The sequence below is a fragment of the Piliocolobus tephrosceles genome, chromosome 8 (genome assembly GCF_002776525.5).
Source record: "Piliocolobus tephrosceles isolate RC106 chromosome 8, ASM277652v3, whole genome shotgun sequence".
NCBI lineage: Eukaryota > Metazoa > Chordata > Mammalia > Primates > Cercopithecidae > Piliocolobus > Piliocolobus tephrosceles.
Window position 1 is genome coordinate 123814448 of NC_045441.1, and position 18362 is coordinate 123832809.

At 40.1% G+C, this 18362-nt stretch overlaps 1 protein-coding gene across 2 annotated transcripts in view; it reads left to right on the top strand.

Moving 5' to 3' along the window:
* Positions 1-5113, top strand: part of BPGM (bisphosphoglycerate mutase) — a 29326-nt gene extending 24213 nt beyond the window's left edge. For both annotated transcript variants that reach the window (XM_023190089.2, XM_023190090.2), the window contains one exon: positions 4142-5113. In XM_023190089.2, the coding sequence (XP_023045857.1) occupies positions 4142-4320 (179 nt within the window). In that variant the 3' untranslated portion in view covers positions 4321-5113. The remainder of the gene's footprint in view (positions 1-4141) is intronic.
* Positions 5114-18362: the final 13249 nt, after the last annotated feature.

Consider the following 18362-nt stretch of genomic DNA (forward strand, 5'->3'; position numbering starts at 1 on the left):
TGCTATGAAGGTTTATGTACAAGTTTCATATAGACTCATGTTTCATTTCTCTTGGGTATATGCTTAGTAGTGGAATTGCTGGGTCATATGGTAGATGTGTGTGTAACAAAAGGAATTGCCAGACTGTTTTCCAAAGAGGCTATAGCCTTTTGCATACCTGATTTTACAGTGTATTATGACTCCAGTTTCTCCACATGCTTACTCACACTTGTTTATAATCTGACTTTTTATTGTTGCCATCCTAGTGGGTACAAAGTAGTATCTCATTGTGGTTTTGATTTGCATTTCCTTGATAGCTAGTAATATTAAGCCTATTTTTATGTGCTTATTGACCATTTGTATATCTTTGGAGAAATGGTTGTTCAAACCTTTTGCCCATTTTTAAATTTGATCATTTGTCTTTTTATTATTGGAGGCAGTTCTTATATCTGATAAGGAACTTGTATCTAGAATATATATGCTATGCAAATTTTTCTCCCATTCTCTGGGTTGCCTTTTTATGTTCTTAATAGTGTCCTTTGAAGCACAAGCATTTTTAGTTTTTATATACCCAGTTTATTTATTTTTTTCTTGTGTATGCTTTTGGTGTCATATCTAAGAAACCATTAATTAACTCAAGGTCATGAAGACTTTACTCCTATGGCTGTTTTTCTAAAAAAATTTTACCATTTTGGCTTTTGACTCTGAAGTCTTTCATTCGAGTTAATTTTTATATAAAGTATGAGTTAGGGGTCCAACTTCATTCTTTTACATGTGGATATACAGTTATCCCAGTACTATTTGTGGAAAAGATTATTCTTTATGCATTTCATCGCCTTGGCACACTTGTTGGAAATCAATTGATATAAGATATGAGGGTTTTTTTTGGGTTCCCAATTCTACTTCATTGATCTGTGTCTATCTTGATTGCTATAGCTTTGTAGTAAGTTTTGAAATCAGGAACTATGAGTCCTTTGGTTTTTTCTTCTTTTTCAATATTGTTTTGGCTATTCTGAGTACCTTAGATTTCCATACGAACTTTAAGTTCAGTTTGTAAATTTATACAAAAAAGTCCACTGAGATTCTTGATAGATTGTATTGAATCTGTACGTTAATTTAGGGAATGTTGTCCTCTTGATAGTGTTACATCTTCTAATCCATAAATACATGTTTAGGTTTTAATTTGAACACTGTGTTGTAGTAGTCAGAGTACAGTTTTGTACTTTTTGGGTTAAATTTATTTTTAGCATTTTATTCTTTTTGATGTTACTATAAGTAGAATTGTTTACTTAATCTTTCATGTTGCTTATTGCTACCGTATCAAAAACCCAATTTCCTTTTCTGTATTGTTCTTGTATCCTGCAGCCTTGCTGAATTTATTGTTCTAAAAGGTTATTGGTGGGATCATACTTTCGGCAAATAGAGATAGTTTTACTTCATCCTTTCCAATCTGGGTGCCTTTAATTTCATTGTCTTGCCTAGTTGCCCTGGCTAGAATCTTAAATACAATGTTGAATAGAAGTAGAATGTTCAGTCATTCTACAATGAAGTCCTGGGTTCAAGAGCTTAAGATTAATAGTTGTTGACATTGCGAAGGCACACATCTATGAGTGGTGAATCCGAGATGCTGATAGGTATGTACACTCGTAGTTTCTGCTTCTCCTGGTAAACTTTTAGTCAAACATGGTCACTTTTGTTATCTTTTAACAAATTAATTTTTAGAATTTAGATTATTTGGAGAAATCTATAAAATCCATTTTTCTCTCCAATTTAGTGAGCAATATGCTTACAGACTCTGGAAACAGATAAAGCATGGTCCTTGCACAGTAGATGAATATAAACAGTACTCAGTGTCCTCTTGCTCTTGTGTCTCCAAGGTGCCTCTGCTTTTCTTAACCATTAAGAATAAAATAAAGGAATGTTGGTGCTAGAGAGACTATCCTCTCTCATTTTATAAATGAAGAAATAGTTCATTGGAGGTAAAATCTTGGCCAAGGTCACTCACACATGTTCTGCCACAGAGTACTAGGAACATAAAGGGTCCTCAGTTACTAGTTAGTGAATGAGTTAGGTTTGGAGACCTCCAGAGCTTCCCCTGGATTTGGGAGTGAGTACTGTTGGATTTGAAAGGCTCAGTGGTCACCTGACTCCAAATGACAGGCTGTTGACTTCCCCTCCTGCTCTTTCCAAGGGATGTATGTGGTGGCTGTTGTGCAACTAGCTGACATTTCTGACCTGATGGAGCCGGAAGGTGCTTAGAATCTAGAGCAGTCATCTCCCTGCTAAACAGCTAGCGGTCTGGTCTGAATAGATTTGTTCTCAGCAGCTGTAGTTTGTGATGGTAATCTTCTGTAAGGTTGCAGTGCGAGGGTGGGGGCTTGGCAGGGCAAAGGAGTATCTTAGTAACCTTCCCTTTAAATCTTCTACCTAGAAGGGAATTCCTAATAGAGAAAGAAGAGAGACTTATTGTGCTACCCTTTTTTCATGTATGTTCTCTTTTAAGCCACCCCTTTTATCCCACAACCCTTTAAAATGCTGGCAAAGGAAGAGTGTGTGTTTTTTGTTCTTTCTTTCTTTTAATTGACAGGAGAATTGGAGGTCCAGAGAAGTTACTTGCCTAAAATTGCATAGTACATTGAAGGGGGACTGGCGGGGGAGGTGATGGGACAGTACACTTACTTGGAAGAGACTGTGTCTTCCAAGTTAAGATCCTTTCCATTTTCATAGTTGTTTGAGTATGGATAGTTTGTGTATACGAGTTATTAGGTAGCTCTTCTAGGCCTTGACATGAAATTCTAATAGAGAGCCAGCCCAGCAGTGAGGATCCAGTGCTACGATTCTGTGACTCTGGCTGGTGCTCCCAGTTAGGACCAATGGCTAATTAAAATGAAAAGGTGCATTGATTGCTAACTGATAACAACTTATTCTGCCCCACCCTCAAGTAAAAACAAACCCTTGGACTCCCCTGAACTTGTTCCAGCTAGGTCCTTTCTGTTAAGATAGAACGGGATGCATATGGTTAGCATTTAGAAGTCTATGTAATTAATAAAGGAGTATTTTTCAAGTAGATAATTTGAATACTTTCAGTTGTCTTTTAGTTTGTTGAACTTCATCTCTTTCTCATGCCTTCCCTTTGCTGACTTTGAAATCAGAGAAACTTGAGAGGAGTTACATTACACAGTAGGTACAGACCCCTAGGTTTGAATCCAGGCTGTGCCATTTACTATCTGTGTGATCATTGTTTACTTAACCTCTCTGTGCCAGAACTTGTTACATGGAGAAATAATATGTCGTCATAGGATTGCAATGATGATTAAATGAGTTAATACATACAAAATCCTTAAAAGAGTACCTGGCATGAAATATGTACTCAGGATATATTTGCTATTTCTTGTTAAAAGTACTTGTAATAATAAAAAATATTATTACTACCACTTCTACTACAACTACCGCTCTTCTGGTCCAAGTTGAATTACCTGTAATTCAATTGTACTTTAAAAAGGACTAAAGGTGGCTTGTGTGTTATATATACCTTCCTTTTTTAGCAGCTGGAATGTTCAGGGACCACAGGAGAGCGAGCCGTGTTCACAGGCATGCTGTAAAATCCCTTCCTGATTCCCCTTGACTGTGCTTTCTAAGCACCTAGGAAAGCATTCCTGCTGGACTGGATCTAGCTCTGGGTATTGCAAGCTCACTAAGTGTGGGAAAACCAAACACATTCTAATCAAATGAACTAGATTTAGAGATTAGCGAAAAATCCTAATTTTAGTACCAGGTACAACACATAAAAGGAGAAACACAGAAAACGCTCCTGGTTCACTTTCTGATTTTTTGAGATGGCCTGATTCTTTGGAAAACTAGTAACACAAATGTGGGCATAGAGAAAATAATTTTCCTTCCTTTCAGGTTTAGATAGGAAACAGGAACAGATTGTCCCAAAAGGTATCTACTGTCCTGATGTAGCACTTGCTCTGAATCTCTAAGCCTTTTTTCTTGTAATTTCTGGAAAGTTCCTGGCTTCCAGGAATTATAGCTGGAATCCCTCAGTACCTGCATGTTTCAGGCACACAGTTAAATGGGATTAAAGTGCAGTTACGTAATTAAACAGAACTTCCCCCGAGTTGTCTTTTAACACCTGGTCTCTTCCTGTCCTGATCAACAGGTATCTCAGATGAAGACATCATCAACATTACTCTTCCTACTGGAGTCCCCATTCTTCTGGAACTGGATGAAAACCTGCGTGCTGTTGGGCCTCATCAGTTCCTGGGTGACCAAGAGGCCATCCAAGCAGCCATTAAGAAAGTAGAAGATCAAGGAAAAGTGAAACAAGCTAAAAAATAGTCTTTCCCAACCATTGGCTAAGAAGAAATGCAAAAGAAGTGGCATAGGAGTGTGTTATGGGTGCTGAAGTCTCTCTCTTCTTCCCCGGTTTTCCAGAGCTAGGCTGTGGAGTAGAGTTTGTATAGGTAACTAGGTAACTTATTGTGACCCAGATAAGGCTTTAGGATGCCTCAGTGCTTATGTCACAGCCTTATGAGTTAGCTTTCCTGCTAGCCCCCTAGTCGGTCACTAAACTAGTAACTAATTGGGGTTTCATGAAGGTCATAAGTTTCTGAGATGGGAGAGCAACAAGTAGAGATGAAGTTAAAGGTATTTATCATCCAAGAAATCATTTTTGAGTCACCATTGACAGGCACTATTCCAATTAGTAGTTCACTTTTATATTTAGTAAGATTTTCTGGGATGACAATAAGAGATATTAGATAATATACCATATGTATTTATTACTAGTCTTTTCCTCTAGGAAAAGGGATGCTTTGATAATTAGGGCCAGCGGCCCATTAAATGAGAAAGTCACAGATATATTTCTCCAAGAAAGCCAACAACCGCCACCACAATGACAGAAATGACAACAAGGCCCTTTAACTTGTCTTCTAGTTTAGCGACATCCTTCATTTGACATTTAGTAGAATTCCTCTTTGGCCACAAGAATAAGCAGCAGATAGACAACTATGGCTATTGAGTTTCTCATTTTGGTTTGTTTTAATTTTTCGAACTTCAATGTTTGGGTACCTGTAATTAGTTTAAAAATAAAGTTCCTGATAATAAAGTGACTGAAAATGGCATCCCCAAAGTGTCTCCATGTGTTTGGTGAATTTTAGGTAGGCTTCTAAACGAGTCTGACTCATGCCTTCCTGTAACACTCAGTTACACTTATTTCAACACAACAGACACTCGCGATGTTCTATATGCTGAAACATGAAGCAGGGAAGGTAGAATACAGTGCATGGAACTTTATTCACATGAGCAGAAGGAATGGTATATTGGGGCTTGTGACATAAATTTGTTGTTCATTGAGGGCAAAAGATTATGGTATGTAGCGCAGAGCAGTCAGGGTAGGCCATGGACACAACTGATTGCTTATCTGTCTTAATGATACTCTTCCACACTATGTTTTTAGATGCTGTGGGTATGTAAGTCATCATTTATTTAAGCCATTGACTCTGTTTCAAAGCAGGTCACATATATTTCAATGATAAAGTCATGTAAAACATTTGTAGCTATAATACCTGTTATAGATATTTACCATTTTTTTCATGGCTTTTCATTGGTAGATTAGTTTATTTGTATCTACTTTATAGTACAATTGGCATTTGAAGAATACTAACTTGAAAGTATTTTTGCTACTGCTTTGTCTCTATTTGATTATTAATGCAAGACTTTTAAAGATTAGCCAAAGAAGATGGCTGAAAAGATGAACCTGCTTTGCCTACAGCTGGCCACATCTGTGATGTATAAGGAGAGAGAATGTGGATGCTTTATATTTATTACCTACTATTGGTTTCTCTAGTGTAGCCCCTTCATTTTAGTGGTGTTCATTAACCAAGTAGTACTCTAGAATTCAAATATCAGAGTCAAGAATGCAACTACCAGATGTTCCTAGAATTCCAAACCTACGGCTAGGCTGCAACTGATACCATTTTTGAATAGCATCATCTCTGGAAGTGGCCTCTTGAGTTTTCCAGCCCAAGTGGTGACCATGTCTTAATGTACCTCAAGATCCTAGAGTTGGATTCTTCCATTGTCCTGCATCTAGGTATCTTCCTCCAGGGAACCTTCTGGCAGCATGATGTGCTTCTGTACACAAAGCATCTCTCATATCCAGTCACTTTAGAATCTCGTAGGCTTCCCAAGAAAAGGATGATTTTTGCTGATACTCTATGATACAACTTGGTCTTACGATTTTTGAGATCTTGGATGAAAAAATAAATGTGAACAGAGTAGACTTTTTTTGTTTTTTTGTTTTGTTTTGTTTTGTTTTTTGAGACAGGCTCGCACTTTTGCCCAGGCAGGAGTGCAGTGATGCGATCTCGGCTCACTGCAAGCTCCGCCTCCCAGGTTTACTCCATTCTCCTGCCTCAGCCTCCTGAGTAGCTGGTATTTACAGGCACCCGCCACCACACGTGGCTAATTTTTTGTATTTTTAGTAGAGACGGGGTTTCACCATGTTAGCCAGGATGGTCTCTATCTCCTGATCTCATGATCCGCCCGCCTCGGCCTCTCAAAGTGCTGGGATTATAGGTGCGAGCCACCGCGCCCGGCCAAGACATTTTTTTAAAAGTCACTTAAAATTAGTTAACAACTCCAGTACTCCAGCCTTAGGATCGCCTAGCAAACCTCTTTCCTTTGCATTGTTAACAGTGTGTCCAGAATTTCTGATGCAGGAATCTTGAAGGCTGCTTATTCTCTATCCTAATCTTGGCATCCTTCTGAGGCTGGGACAGAAATTAGGGATTTATTTTCTCCTAAAAAAAAAAAGAGGGATGACAATGACCAGCCCAGCTGTGGTGGTTCATGCCTGTAATCCCAGCACTTTGGGAGACAGAGGCAGGAGGATTGCTCCAGCTGAGAAATTCAAGACCAGCCTAGGCAACATAGCAAGACCTTGTCTCTACTAAAAAAAAAAAAAAAGACAGCCTATCTAGGAATTAGGTCCTTAGAAGGGAGAGCCTATCCTGCTTCCAGTTTAGGCTTTCCCTGGAGCCAACTCTGCGTGTCACCTCTGCCCAGGCTGAGATGATTGTCCCATGTGCGTCAGAGTGGCAGGATAAAAGCAATAGCGGCATCAGCTGCTCCCAGAGTTTTAACTTTTAAAAAGCCTCTCAGACTAGTACCGTATCCCAGTACACCGAGGATGGCTTTTCTGAAAGAGCAGTTCTGCCCCAGAAGAGAGGATTTTGCATTGTTTGGTACCAATATGGGCACCAAATTAACAAAACACCCTTGGTTAGAATACATTATGTCTAATGTATTTTTCCTTGCTAAGGTGTGCAAGGAAGATGAATGTGACAATCTATTTCCAAGCTCAACCAGACTCTTCTGCTCAACATTTGCAAGTTATTTCTCATCCCAGGTTGTGACCACTTTTATTAAAATGCGGTTCCCAATGTGCACATCAGTAACAGTGGTTATTTGTCTCCTGGCCTGTGACAAGCCTCACCTTGCCCTATAGATTTGGGGAGTATGCTTGTTTTTTTTTTTTTTTTTTTTTTTGGTGAGAGTGTGAGTCTGTTAGAGCCAATTTCTGTTGGATTGTAATTGGCCACCTTGGTGGCAGAAAGCAAAAATTCTCCCTCTGGTCATGTTACCACCCATCCAGTCGCCCAGGAAAGAAAGAGGTCAGAGGTCAAGTACTCTTTCACCGCTCTCTACTCTGTAGTTGGAGTTACTTTCCCAGCACCTTAGTATTTTTGACAAAATGGAGTTGAGGGAAACAGCTTTACTAGCCAGAAGATTCATCACGCCCCCAGCATCATTTCAAATTTATTTTGATGCTTTCACAAGTAACATGTAGGAATCTCTTCAAAGTTCACCTTCCCTGTCACCTGGAAAGCTTTTCACACATTCTCATTCCCTCAGAAAGACACCCAGATTGCCTCAGCCTGGCAAATCCTGGTCATGTTTCCTGGTATTGTCTTTTGTATCACTGGGATCTGCAAATTTGGGGCTCACTTACATGACGCTTTTTACTGTGTTAAATCCTGCCTCGCCTCACAGCAGATCTGGCGGTGGCAGATGCTGTGCTATGCTGGAGCCTGAGGTTTTCATGTTGGACTATGAGGGGAATTTAAACTGCTGATCCCAAGGGAATAGGGAACACCCAAAACCTAGAATAGCCATCCAATATCTCTCCAATGACAACATTATTTGGCAAAATTAAAGACAGAACTGAAATCACTCTTTTTCCCCCACTGTTGATGTTTTCTTTACTGGAGGGTAGTCTAGTTCTATATAGTCTGGCCTTTAAGATCCTGGGACCTGAAGTTGTCCCCCAGATTTATTGTAAGTTGCTTTGGCAAGTTTTTAAAGGTAGGCTAGTGTGTCATCACCACCTCCTAGGTACACGTAAGAGAGCCACGTCTGAGTCCAGGCTGGTCATTTAAGCTTATTGCACTTACCCTAATTTGACACGGATACATTTTTAAGATACTGTAAATATTGTAAACATGCACAAAAGTAGAGAGTATAAATGGCACAAAGAACACTCCTATGCCCCTCACCCAACTACCAAATTCTTGTGACCACCGTTAGGTACCTTCTCAGTCTCTCCCCACACCCGCCCCACTGGATTATTTTGAAATCAATGACAAATGTCAAACAGGATAGATTTTGAAAAGGAAAACAGCATAAATAGTCTCCGATTCATTAAAATGAAAGTTATCAGTAATCTGTTCTGAACTTTGACTTTTTTGGGACTCTAGAGAAACCATACAGCTTTGCAGCCATTGCAAAGCCGTTCAATTCAAATTTCTACTTGTGTATAATCTGTATTATCTCTGGTTACTGTTTAGAAGCCTGTTAGCCTGCTCTGTGCGACTTGTGCAAGATGACGTAGGATAGTTTGGTACCTCTGATGTTAAACTCAAGTGCATAAAGATGAAAATGTTGCTGAGACTATTTTTACTACGTAATTCTGAAACAATTCTGTAGCATGAAAATGAGTATAAATGTATTGATGTTATTGTAAGTGAGGTTACTCACTATGGGAGAAGAAAGATACAGAATGGAGGAAGGTAAAGAAGGACCCTGTGGTGTACTGGTCCTGGGTGAGAGGTGTTTGTGTAAGAGTGTGTGTGTGTGTATTTTCCACTCTCTTTCCCCCAAGCCCCTCCCTACTAACTCTGGCTCTGTCCTCTGAAAGGGCCTAGAAACAATAACCCAGAAACAAGAAACACACTGAATTCCTTCAGTCTTGGTTCCTAAACACTATTCCACAGAAGCAGGGATGTTTGGGGAAATGCCTGCTTCCAGGTTTGAGGCAGATGAAGCATAAGGTGAACTTTGAGCACTTTTGTCTTTTCTGACTCATCAAGATGTTACAAGACTGATGGGACACAGACATTTGCTTGAAGGACCAAATTTGGGGCAATTTAAACTTAGAAAAAGAATGATGTGATGAATTATAGAACATTGAATTCAAAAAATAGTGCCTAAGACTATAAAGGTATTTTTTTAAAGGTGGGGAGAGAAAAAGAGACAAAAATATATACTGTTTCTTTACAGAAGATTACCAGCTTCCATCGTTAATAACGGATCCAAGCAAGGACTATTATTGGATGCTAAAACCACTGGGCTTTTAGAGAACTGAACATTCGCGTAGTCTCAAGTCATAATAAACTTATTAATTACAAAGAAAAAATGTATCTTCACAATGGAGAGATCCCTTAGACACTATTGCAACCAAGGGATTAACGTTAAAATCTCCAATGGATGGGTCAAATAGATAGTATGTGATTTTTATGCATGTCCTTGTATAAATCAGTGCAAAGTACCTATCACTTAGTCGTCTTCCCAAAAACTTTAATAATGAGAAAGCAATATGACATATTCAAAATACAGGATACCCTAAAAGACAACTGGTTTGGACTTTTAAAAAATATCAAGGCCAAGAAATAAACACAAAAATATGAAGGGACAGTTCCAGATTAAATGACACTATAGGGACATGATAGTGAAATGTAATTCATGAACTTTAATTGGATCTTTAGCTTGTAAAAACTTACAAAGAACATTTTGGGGCACTTGGGAAAATTTAAATACGTGTCTATGTAGGCTGGGTGCAGTGGCTCATGCCTGTAATCCCAACACTTTGGGAGGCCAAGGCAAGCGGATCACTTGAGGTTAGGAGTTCAAGACCAGCCTGGCCAACATGGTGAAACCCCGACTCTACTAAATATATGAAAATTAACGAGGCTTGGTGGCGGGTGCCTGTAATCCCAACTACTTGGGAGGCTGAGGCAGGAGAATTGCTTGAACCCGAGAGGTGGACGTTGCAGTGAGCTGAGATCATGCCACTGCACTCCAGCCGGGGTGATAGAGGGAGACTCCATCACTCCCCGAACAAAAAAATAAAAAAATAAAAAATCTGTCTCTGTATTAGGTGATAATAAACATTACATTTATTGGCAATGGTATGGTGCCTTGTTCTTAAGAGATAGCTGCTGAAAAATTTAAGGATAAGGCATCCTGATGTCAGCAAGTCATTTGTAAATGGCTCAGCCAACACAACGTTTCTATATCTTTAGAGAAAGACAGAAAGCAAACACGTCATTGATCACTTAGCAACGGGACTTGTTCTGAGAAATGGATTCTTAGATGGTTTTGTCATCGTGTGAACATCATGGAGTATACTACACAAACACAAAAAAAAATATGGTTTAGCCTATTGCTTCTACGCTAAAGACTTGCGCAGCATGTTACTGTACTGAATACGGCAGGCAATTGTAATACAATGGTAAGTATTAGTGTGTCCAAACATATCTAAACATAGAAAAGGTACAGTGAAAATACGTTATAAAAGATTAAAAAGTGGCACATTTGCATAGAGCACTTACCATGAATAGAACCTGTGAGAATGGAAGTTGCTCTGGGTGAATGAGTGAGTGGTGAGTGAACGTGAAGGCTTAGGACATCACTGTACACTACAGTAGACTTCATAAACACCATACACTTTGTCTACGCTAAATTTATTTAAAATATTGTCTTTCTTCAATAATAAATTAACCTGAGCTTACTGTAACTTTTAAAAAGTTTTTAATATTTCAAAATCTTCTAACTTTTGTAATAACACATTAAAACAGAAACCTTATTTAACCGCATGAAAATATTTTCTTTATATCATTATAAGCTCTTTTTTTTTTTTTTTTTTTTTTTGAGACAGAGTTTCACTCTTTCTCCCAGGCTGGAGTGCAGTGGTGCGATCTTGGCTCCCTGCAGCCTCTCCTTCCTGGGTTCAAGTTACCCTCCTGCCTTAGCTCCTGAGTAACTGGGATTACAGGCATGCCATACCATGTCTGACTAATCTTTTGTATCTTTAGTAGAGACGGGTTTCACCATGTTGCCCAGGCTGGTTTCAAACTCATGCACACAAGTGATCCGCCCACCTCGGCCTCCCAAAGTGTTGAGATTACAGGTGTGAGCTACTGTGCCTGGCTATAAGCTTCTTTCTGCATTTTAAATTTGTTATTTTTATTTTTTACCTTTTAAACTTTCTTGTTAAAAGCTAAGACACAAATACCACATAAGCCCAGGCCTACACAGGGTCGGGATCATCAGTATCACTGTCTTCCACCTCCACATCTAGTTCCACTGGAGGATCTTCAGGGGCGCCAACATGCATGGAGCTGTCATCTCCCATGTTAACAATGCCTTCTTCTGGAATACTACCTGAAGGATTTGCCTGAGGCTGTCTTAAAGTTAACTAATTTTTTTAATAAGTAGAAGGAGTATATTCTAAAACGATAAGAAAAAGTATAGTATAGTAAATACAAAAAGCACTATCAGCCATTTATTATCATTTTCAAGTATTACATACTGTACATCATTGTATGTGCTGAGCTTTTGTATGACTGGCAGTGCAGTAGGTTTGTTTACACCAACATCACCACAAACACGTGAGTAATGACTCATGCTATGACCTTAGAACAGCTGTAAGTCACTGCACAACAGGAATTTTTGAGCCCCATTATAATCTTATATCTTATATGCAGTCCGCTGTTGACCAAAACAGCACATGACCGTGGCACATTACTATATGGTAAATGTCACAATTGGTGAATTGAGGAAATGATTTGTAATGTATCATTCTACTATCATCTCAGCATTTCTGTAGGTTTGAAATTTTTTTAAAAAACTAAAAAAAAGTGACAAGAAAAAATTGATAAGTTTAACAATGTTGTGTTTAGTATAGTCATTAAAATATGTCTCGTTATTCAGAGTGAGGTGCCTGGTTTTTGACTTTTTATTTTTGAAACCTCAGTCTTTGTTAAGAGAAAGATAAGAGAAAGGCTTCTTTTTTTTTCTTCTTTTGAAACGGGGTCTCACTCTGTGGCCCAGGTTGGAGTGCAATGGCGTGATCTTGGCTCACTGCAACCTTCGCCTCCTCAGGTTCAAGTGATTCTTGTGCCTCAGCCTCCCGAGTAGCTGGGATTACAGGTGCCCACCACCATGCCTGGCTAATTTTTGTATTTTTATCAAAGATGGAGTTTCACATGTTGACCAGGCTGGTCTCAAACTCCTGACCTCAAGTGATTCACCTGCCTCAGCCTCCCAAAGGGCTGGGATTACAGGCGTGAGCCACCACACCTGGCCCAAGAGAAAGACTTCTTAAGTCTGTATTATCTTGTCAAGAAACAAATTGTATGCTTATTTTGTTTCTATTATCTTTGAGGCTACAGCTTGCATCAGACCAGCAATGAGCTTGTGTGCTGAAACAACAAATCCGAAAGGCAATTACGATTGCCATCACCTTGCAGTTAACAAACAGTAATGAAATTACTTTCTCTTGATGCAGAACCTTCTATTTATTCTCCTTAGTACCTTTGGGTGATATCCCTTCTTGGTGCCAACATTTGGCTCTTGAACTTAATCTCTGGGCCTCCATTTCCTTGGATTTTAGCTCCTTAGAGCAGCCACCTCCCAAGTGTCCCTTGTGTCACTCAGCTCGCTGTCATGGTTCAGCTTGATTTCGTGTGACACTAAAGCAGTTATCATTTCTACTCTTCCACACACCCTTGGGTCGAGGCTGCTGAAGGTCAGTGGCCTGTCAGGCATGCTTCTTGCTGCTCTCAACAGAGTCGAATGGATTCTGTTGGCATTAAAAATTTGCCTTTGATCATGTCATAGTTGGCTATTTAAACTGACGTCTATTTGGTTTTTAAAAAAACGAGATTCAGGAAAAATGTCTTATTTTCACGAAGGAGGCTCTACCTTATCAAGACAGCCTCATTATCTGACCTATAAATTTAATTCTTTATAAAGCCAAGTTTTTAAAAACCTCCATGTAGTCCAGAATGGGACAGTGACATAAGCATATTTTCAAAGAGTCTATGCCTATTTTCTAGTTTACAAAAAATAGATGCCATCTGATAGCAAACTACAGCAACTCTTGGCCAAGACGCTAAAGGGCCACTTTCTCTCTCATGGTGAAGCCACTCCGGCTGAAGGAGTTATTTTGCTGCAGAGAGTTTACTCGAAAATTTCTCATTAACTTGGCTGGGCGTGGTGGCTCATACCTGTAATCCCAGCACTTTGGGAGGCTGAAGCAGGCAGATCATGAGGTCAGGAGTTCAAGACCAGCCTGACCAACATGCTGAAACCCTGTCTCTACTGAAAATACAAAAATTAGCCAGACGTGGTGGCACGTGCCTGTAATCACAGCTACTCAGGAGGCTGAGGCAAGAGAATCGCTGAAACCCAGGAGACAGAGGTTGCAGTGAGCTGAGATGGCGCCACTGCACTCCAGCCTGGGCGACAGAGCAAAACTTCAATTCAAAAAATAAAAAAATTTTAAAAATCTCGTGAACTTAACCCTAACCACACAGTATTGAAAAGGGAAAGTCTGCCCAACCACACTGCCTTGTATCCGCCTGAGAGGAAAATTATCTGGATGTCGTGTTGAACTGGATGGGGAATCAGACAGAGCTGGAGTTTGTATTGGTCATGTTAATTGCATAAAATCTACCCCTAGTGGGAAGACTCTTTGACGTAATTGAACCTAGACCTTTACATATGTAACCTCTGAAGCAGAGGGGGCAAAGGCCAACACATAGCTCTGCACCATGATTGAGGCCATGTAATCCATCCCGACACTCATTCTGTAGAATACTCGTTAGAGTTCTCCAGACGGCTGCTGGCCATGGGTTAGCTAGTCAGTATTTTTATCTCTGAGGATGCCCACTAGGATCCTGGGATTGAATTGCAGGGAATGTTACTTGCAGCTGGAATTCCAGGTACTCTCCCAGGAGTCTTGGTATTTTATACAGTTTTTAAAATTTTTGTTTCTGTACATAGACACTGGGGGTCAGTATTTATTCATAAATGCCTCTGGATATTTATGACAAAAGATTGTTTCTAAAGAGGCTTGAATTCCTTCCCTGGTGTGACTTCTTTCTCTGATTATTAACTATAGAGCTTACCCTATGTAACCATAAAATATAAATAAAAACATAATCGATCTCCATGGATTAGAATATGGGAAAGGGGCAGGCAGTTTTCGATCTAAAATACGAATGAATACCAAGTACTCGTTTGTCTCTAGACACTTGTTCAGCAATGTTGGCCCCACCAGTGCACCCAGATGTCTAGTCAGCATCTTGATGATCACCCTTGACTTTCCTTCTTCTGATGGTTAAGAAGTCCTGCTGATCTCGTCACCTCTTACCTTGTAAACTCATCGCCTCTCCATCCCCACTATTCTGCCTTGAGTCAAGCCTTCATCTTTTTTCTCTTTCAACATTTCAGCAGCCTTCTAGCTGATCCCCTTGCCTCTGCTTTTACTCTCCTCCGGTCCCATCCAGATAGTCATCAGGGTAATTCTCCAAGGCTGTGCCCCACAGAGCCTCATGCAGACCTTCAGAGGTCCAGCACCCCTCCTAGGCTCTGCCTTTGCACCCACTGTCCCCTTGGCTTTGAACTACCCTCCATCACCCACCCCACCTTGCCCTCTTTTCATTGCCTGCCTAATATCTGCTCATCTTTCAGGGTTCATAACAGTCTGCTGTGGAGCCCTGTGACTGACTCTTGCTGGATCTAGCTTGTTCACTTGTCTCTTTGCTTCACTGGCAAGATAACTGAATGGATTTAAGTCTGGGTGCCAGCCAGAGTCATGCAGACTTAAACTCCAGAATTCCCTAGAATTATCCACCTGGAGGGTTAAATTGCCCACTTTTTTAGATTTGTTCTTTAAAATATTTCTCGCAACTGGCATTTTTTTTTTCTTTTTTTCTTCCTTTTTTTTTTTTTCCCCTTTGGAGACAGAGTCTCACACTTGTTGCCCAGACTGGAGTGCAATGGCACGATGGCACAATCTCGGGTAACAACAACCTCCACCTCTCGGGTTCAAGCGATTCTCCTGCCTCAGCCTCCCAAGTAACTAGGGTTACAGGCACGCACCATCACGCCCGGCTAATTTTTTGTGTTTTTAGTAGAGACGGAGTTTCACCATGTTGGCCAGGCTGATCTCAAACTCCTGACCTCAGGTGATCCGCCTGCCTAGGCCTCCCAAAGTGCTGGGATTACAGGCATAAACCACTGTGCCTGGCCTAAAATATTTCTCTTGCTGGCATTTGATCTGACCTGTCTATTCTCTGTGGCCATCTTCCCACCATGCCAATGCATGGAAGCAGAGGTGGAAATCCTGCCACTGCTAGACAGGAAGGCAGATGAGGCCGAGTAGCCTGTCAGCTCCGAGCCCTTCTCCATAAGCAGCTGCTGTAATGGTATGGAAACAGGTTACTTATGGATTTGCAACCTGTTTTTAACCTGTAATTATAGAGTTAAATGTAACCATATAAATATCTTGAAAATAAGTGGAAAAGATTCCCTAATGTTCCCATCCTAAGAACTATTTTCTTTCTTTCTTTCTATATGCATGTTTCACTTATACATATTCTTGATTTATATCCATATTTTATTCTTGTCTTTATCATAAGGATTTCTCCATGTTGTATAGACTTCAAACAATTTTATTCTATGGCTGGACACTGTTGCATCATTTGGATAGAACTTAAATGTCCCACAGGAAAAAAAAAATAGGTGCTTTCAACGTTTTCCTATAAGTAATGTCTAAATATTTAAAAACTCAACCAAGCTAATAAACTGCTATATTAAACATGTTTTGTATATTTTTTATGCCTTGAGAAATATACCTTCATAACAAAAAGTATTTTAAAATATATAAAGCCATTTTATATGACTAAAAGCCACCACACATCATCAAAGACAGTTTTCTCGGAAAAGGTTTCATATATATCGAACTTTGAATGATTTTGTGTGTATTTGTGTAAGTGTGTGTGTGTACCTGTGCGTGTGCTCCAGGCTGAAGAAATAACAAATGCAATAGTCCTGAGAAAGAAGAGAGTGTTTAGGCAACAGATAACAGGCGAGCTCAGTGTAATTTGAAGAACTTGAAGAAGGTGTTTAGGCAACAGATAACAGCTAAGGTTAATAATGAAGGCTGAAGTGGTGTAGGATTAGAGAGGTAGGCAGAAGCCAAACTGAGCCATGGTGGGGTGAACAGAAGATAGGAAAGGTCTTCCAAGCAGAAGAGTAGCCCAGTAGTCCAAGCCCTCACTGCCACTGAAGAGCTTCTGCCATCTGAGCATGTAATCTCTCCAAGACAACATTTACATTCTTGTGTAAAAATAGATTACTGTGTAACATAATCTCTATAAGAACTGCAATTTCTATCATATTTAAAAAGAGAGTAACAAGGAGACCTCAATGTTTCTAAATGCACCACTTCTGAAAGCATTTAAATCTGGATTTTAAATTTTATCATTTAGCTACAATGAATTGTATGTAAAATGACCCCTGGGTCATTCTCTAATGGCAAATTAAGCCAGGTCTTGGATCCTGTTTAATCCTCACAATAATATTGTGAGGTGAACATTTTTATTATATTCATCTCACAGAGGATCCTCGTAAAACCTGAGTAGCAAGACACAGTCGCAAAGCTAGTATATAGCTGCAGCAAGATTTAAATCCAAGTTGACCTAACTCATACTGTTTTTAGTTAAATTTTTTTTTTTTTTTTTTTTTTTTTGGTGAGATGGAGTCTCGCTCCATTACCCAGGCTGGAGTGCAGTGGCTTGATCTCAACTCACTGCAACCTTCACCTTCTGGGTTCAAACTATTCTCCTGCCTCAGCCTCCCAAGTAGCTGGGATTACAGGCATGCACCACCACGCCCCACTAATTTTTTTTAATTTTAGTAGAGACGGGGTTTCACCGTGTTAGCCAGGATGGTCTCGATCTCCTGACCTCGTGATCCATCCACTTCAGCCTCCCAAAGTGCTGGGATTACAGGTGTGAGCCCACCATGTGCCTGGACAAAAAAAAAATTGTAATTAAAATAGCCATCCAAAATTGGTCAAAGAATAAAGTGGTTCAACAAAGCTACAGTGAGCAAGTTCCATTTTCATTCTCTTAAAAAGTAACATGGTGCCACACCAGTTCAACAGGACACCGAGTGGAGCTAGAGAGGTTAGATTTTTTTTCCAGACAAAATTTAAGTATGTGCTTTTGAAAGTGGGAGAAATAGGCGTTTGCTTTCCTTCTTTTCTTAAACTGTCTGCTTTGATACTTGGAGAGTTCAGAGCTTGTATATTAAAGCCTAACTGAATTATATAAATACACACATAGGAAGAGGAGAACAAAACATTTTATTTGCAGAAAATAAAGCAAAACATTGTGCTTTCTTTAGCATAGAGTATTAAAAGTCACAGAGCTCCAGCCTTTGAAAGCTATCAGAGCCAGCGCCTTCCATTAAAAGCTGTAAAGACCAATCTAGCTAGTTTAAACAGAAAAGGAATTTGTTAAAGGATATTGGGTGGCTCACAGACTCTTTGGGAAAGCCAGAGAGTTAAGCTTGGAAAGCCAGTCAGCTGAGAGCAAGACTCAGCCCACATCGTGGGATGGTTCCAGCAAGGACTCAATGGCCCTGCCGCTGGGCACAGACGCTGCCCTCCTGCTGGAACGTCCGCTGCCGCTAGCCCACTTGGCAATGGTCTGAGAGACTATAGAAGTGGCTACACATCCTTGTCCTCCTCTGTCCACCCATGCTCCCTTACAGAGAACTTTGAATGTCCTCCTAGCTGATTCTGGGCTCAGCTGCTGGGCCGACTTCTTTCTTTTTTTCTGCGTGTGAGTTCAAAGTCAATCCCAGATGGATTGTGAGCACGGACAGGAATGCTTTTCTGCACTGAGAAATACCTACTGCTCCCCAGTGCCAGGCCCTTGGCTCCCACAGCTGCGGCTGCGGCTGCACACACAGGGCCTTTGTGTAGTCTGAATATGCCAGTTCCCACAAACCTCCAGCTGCGA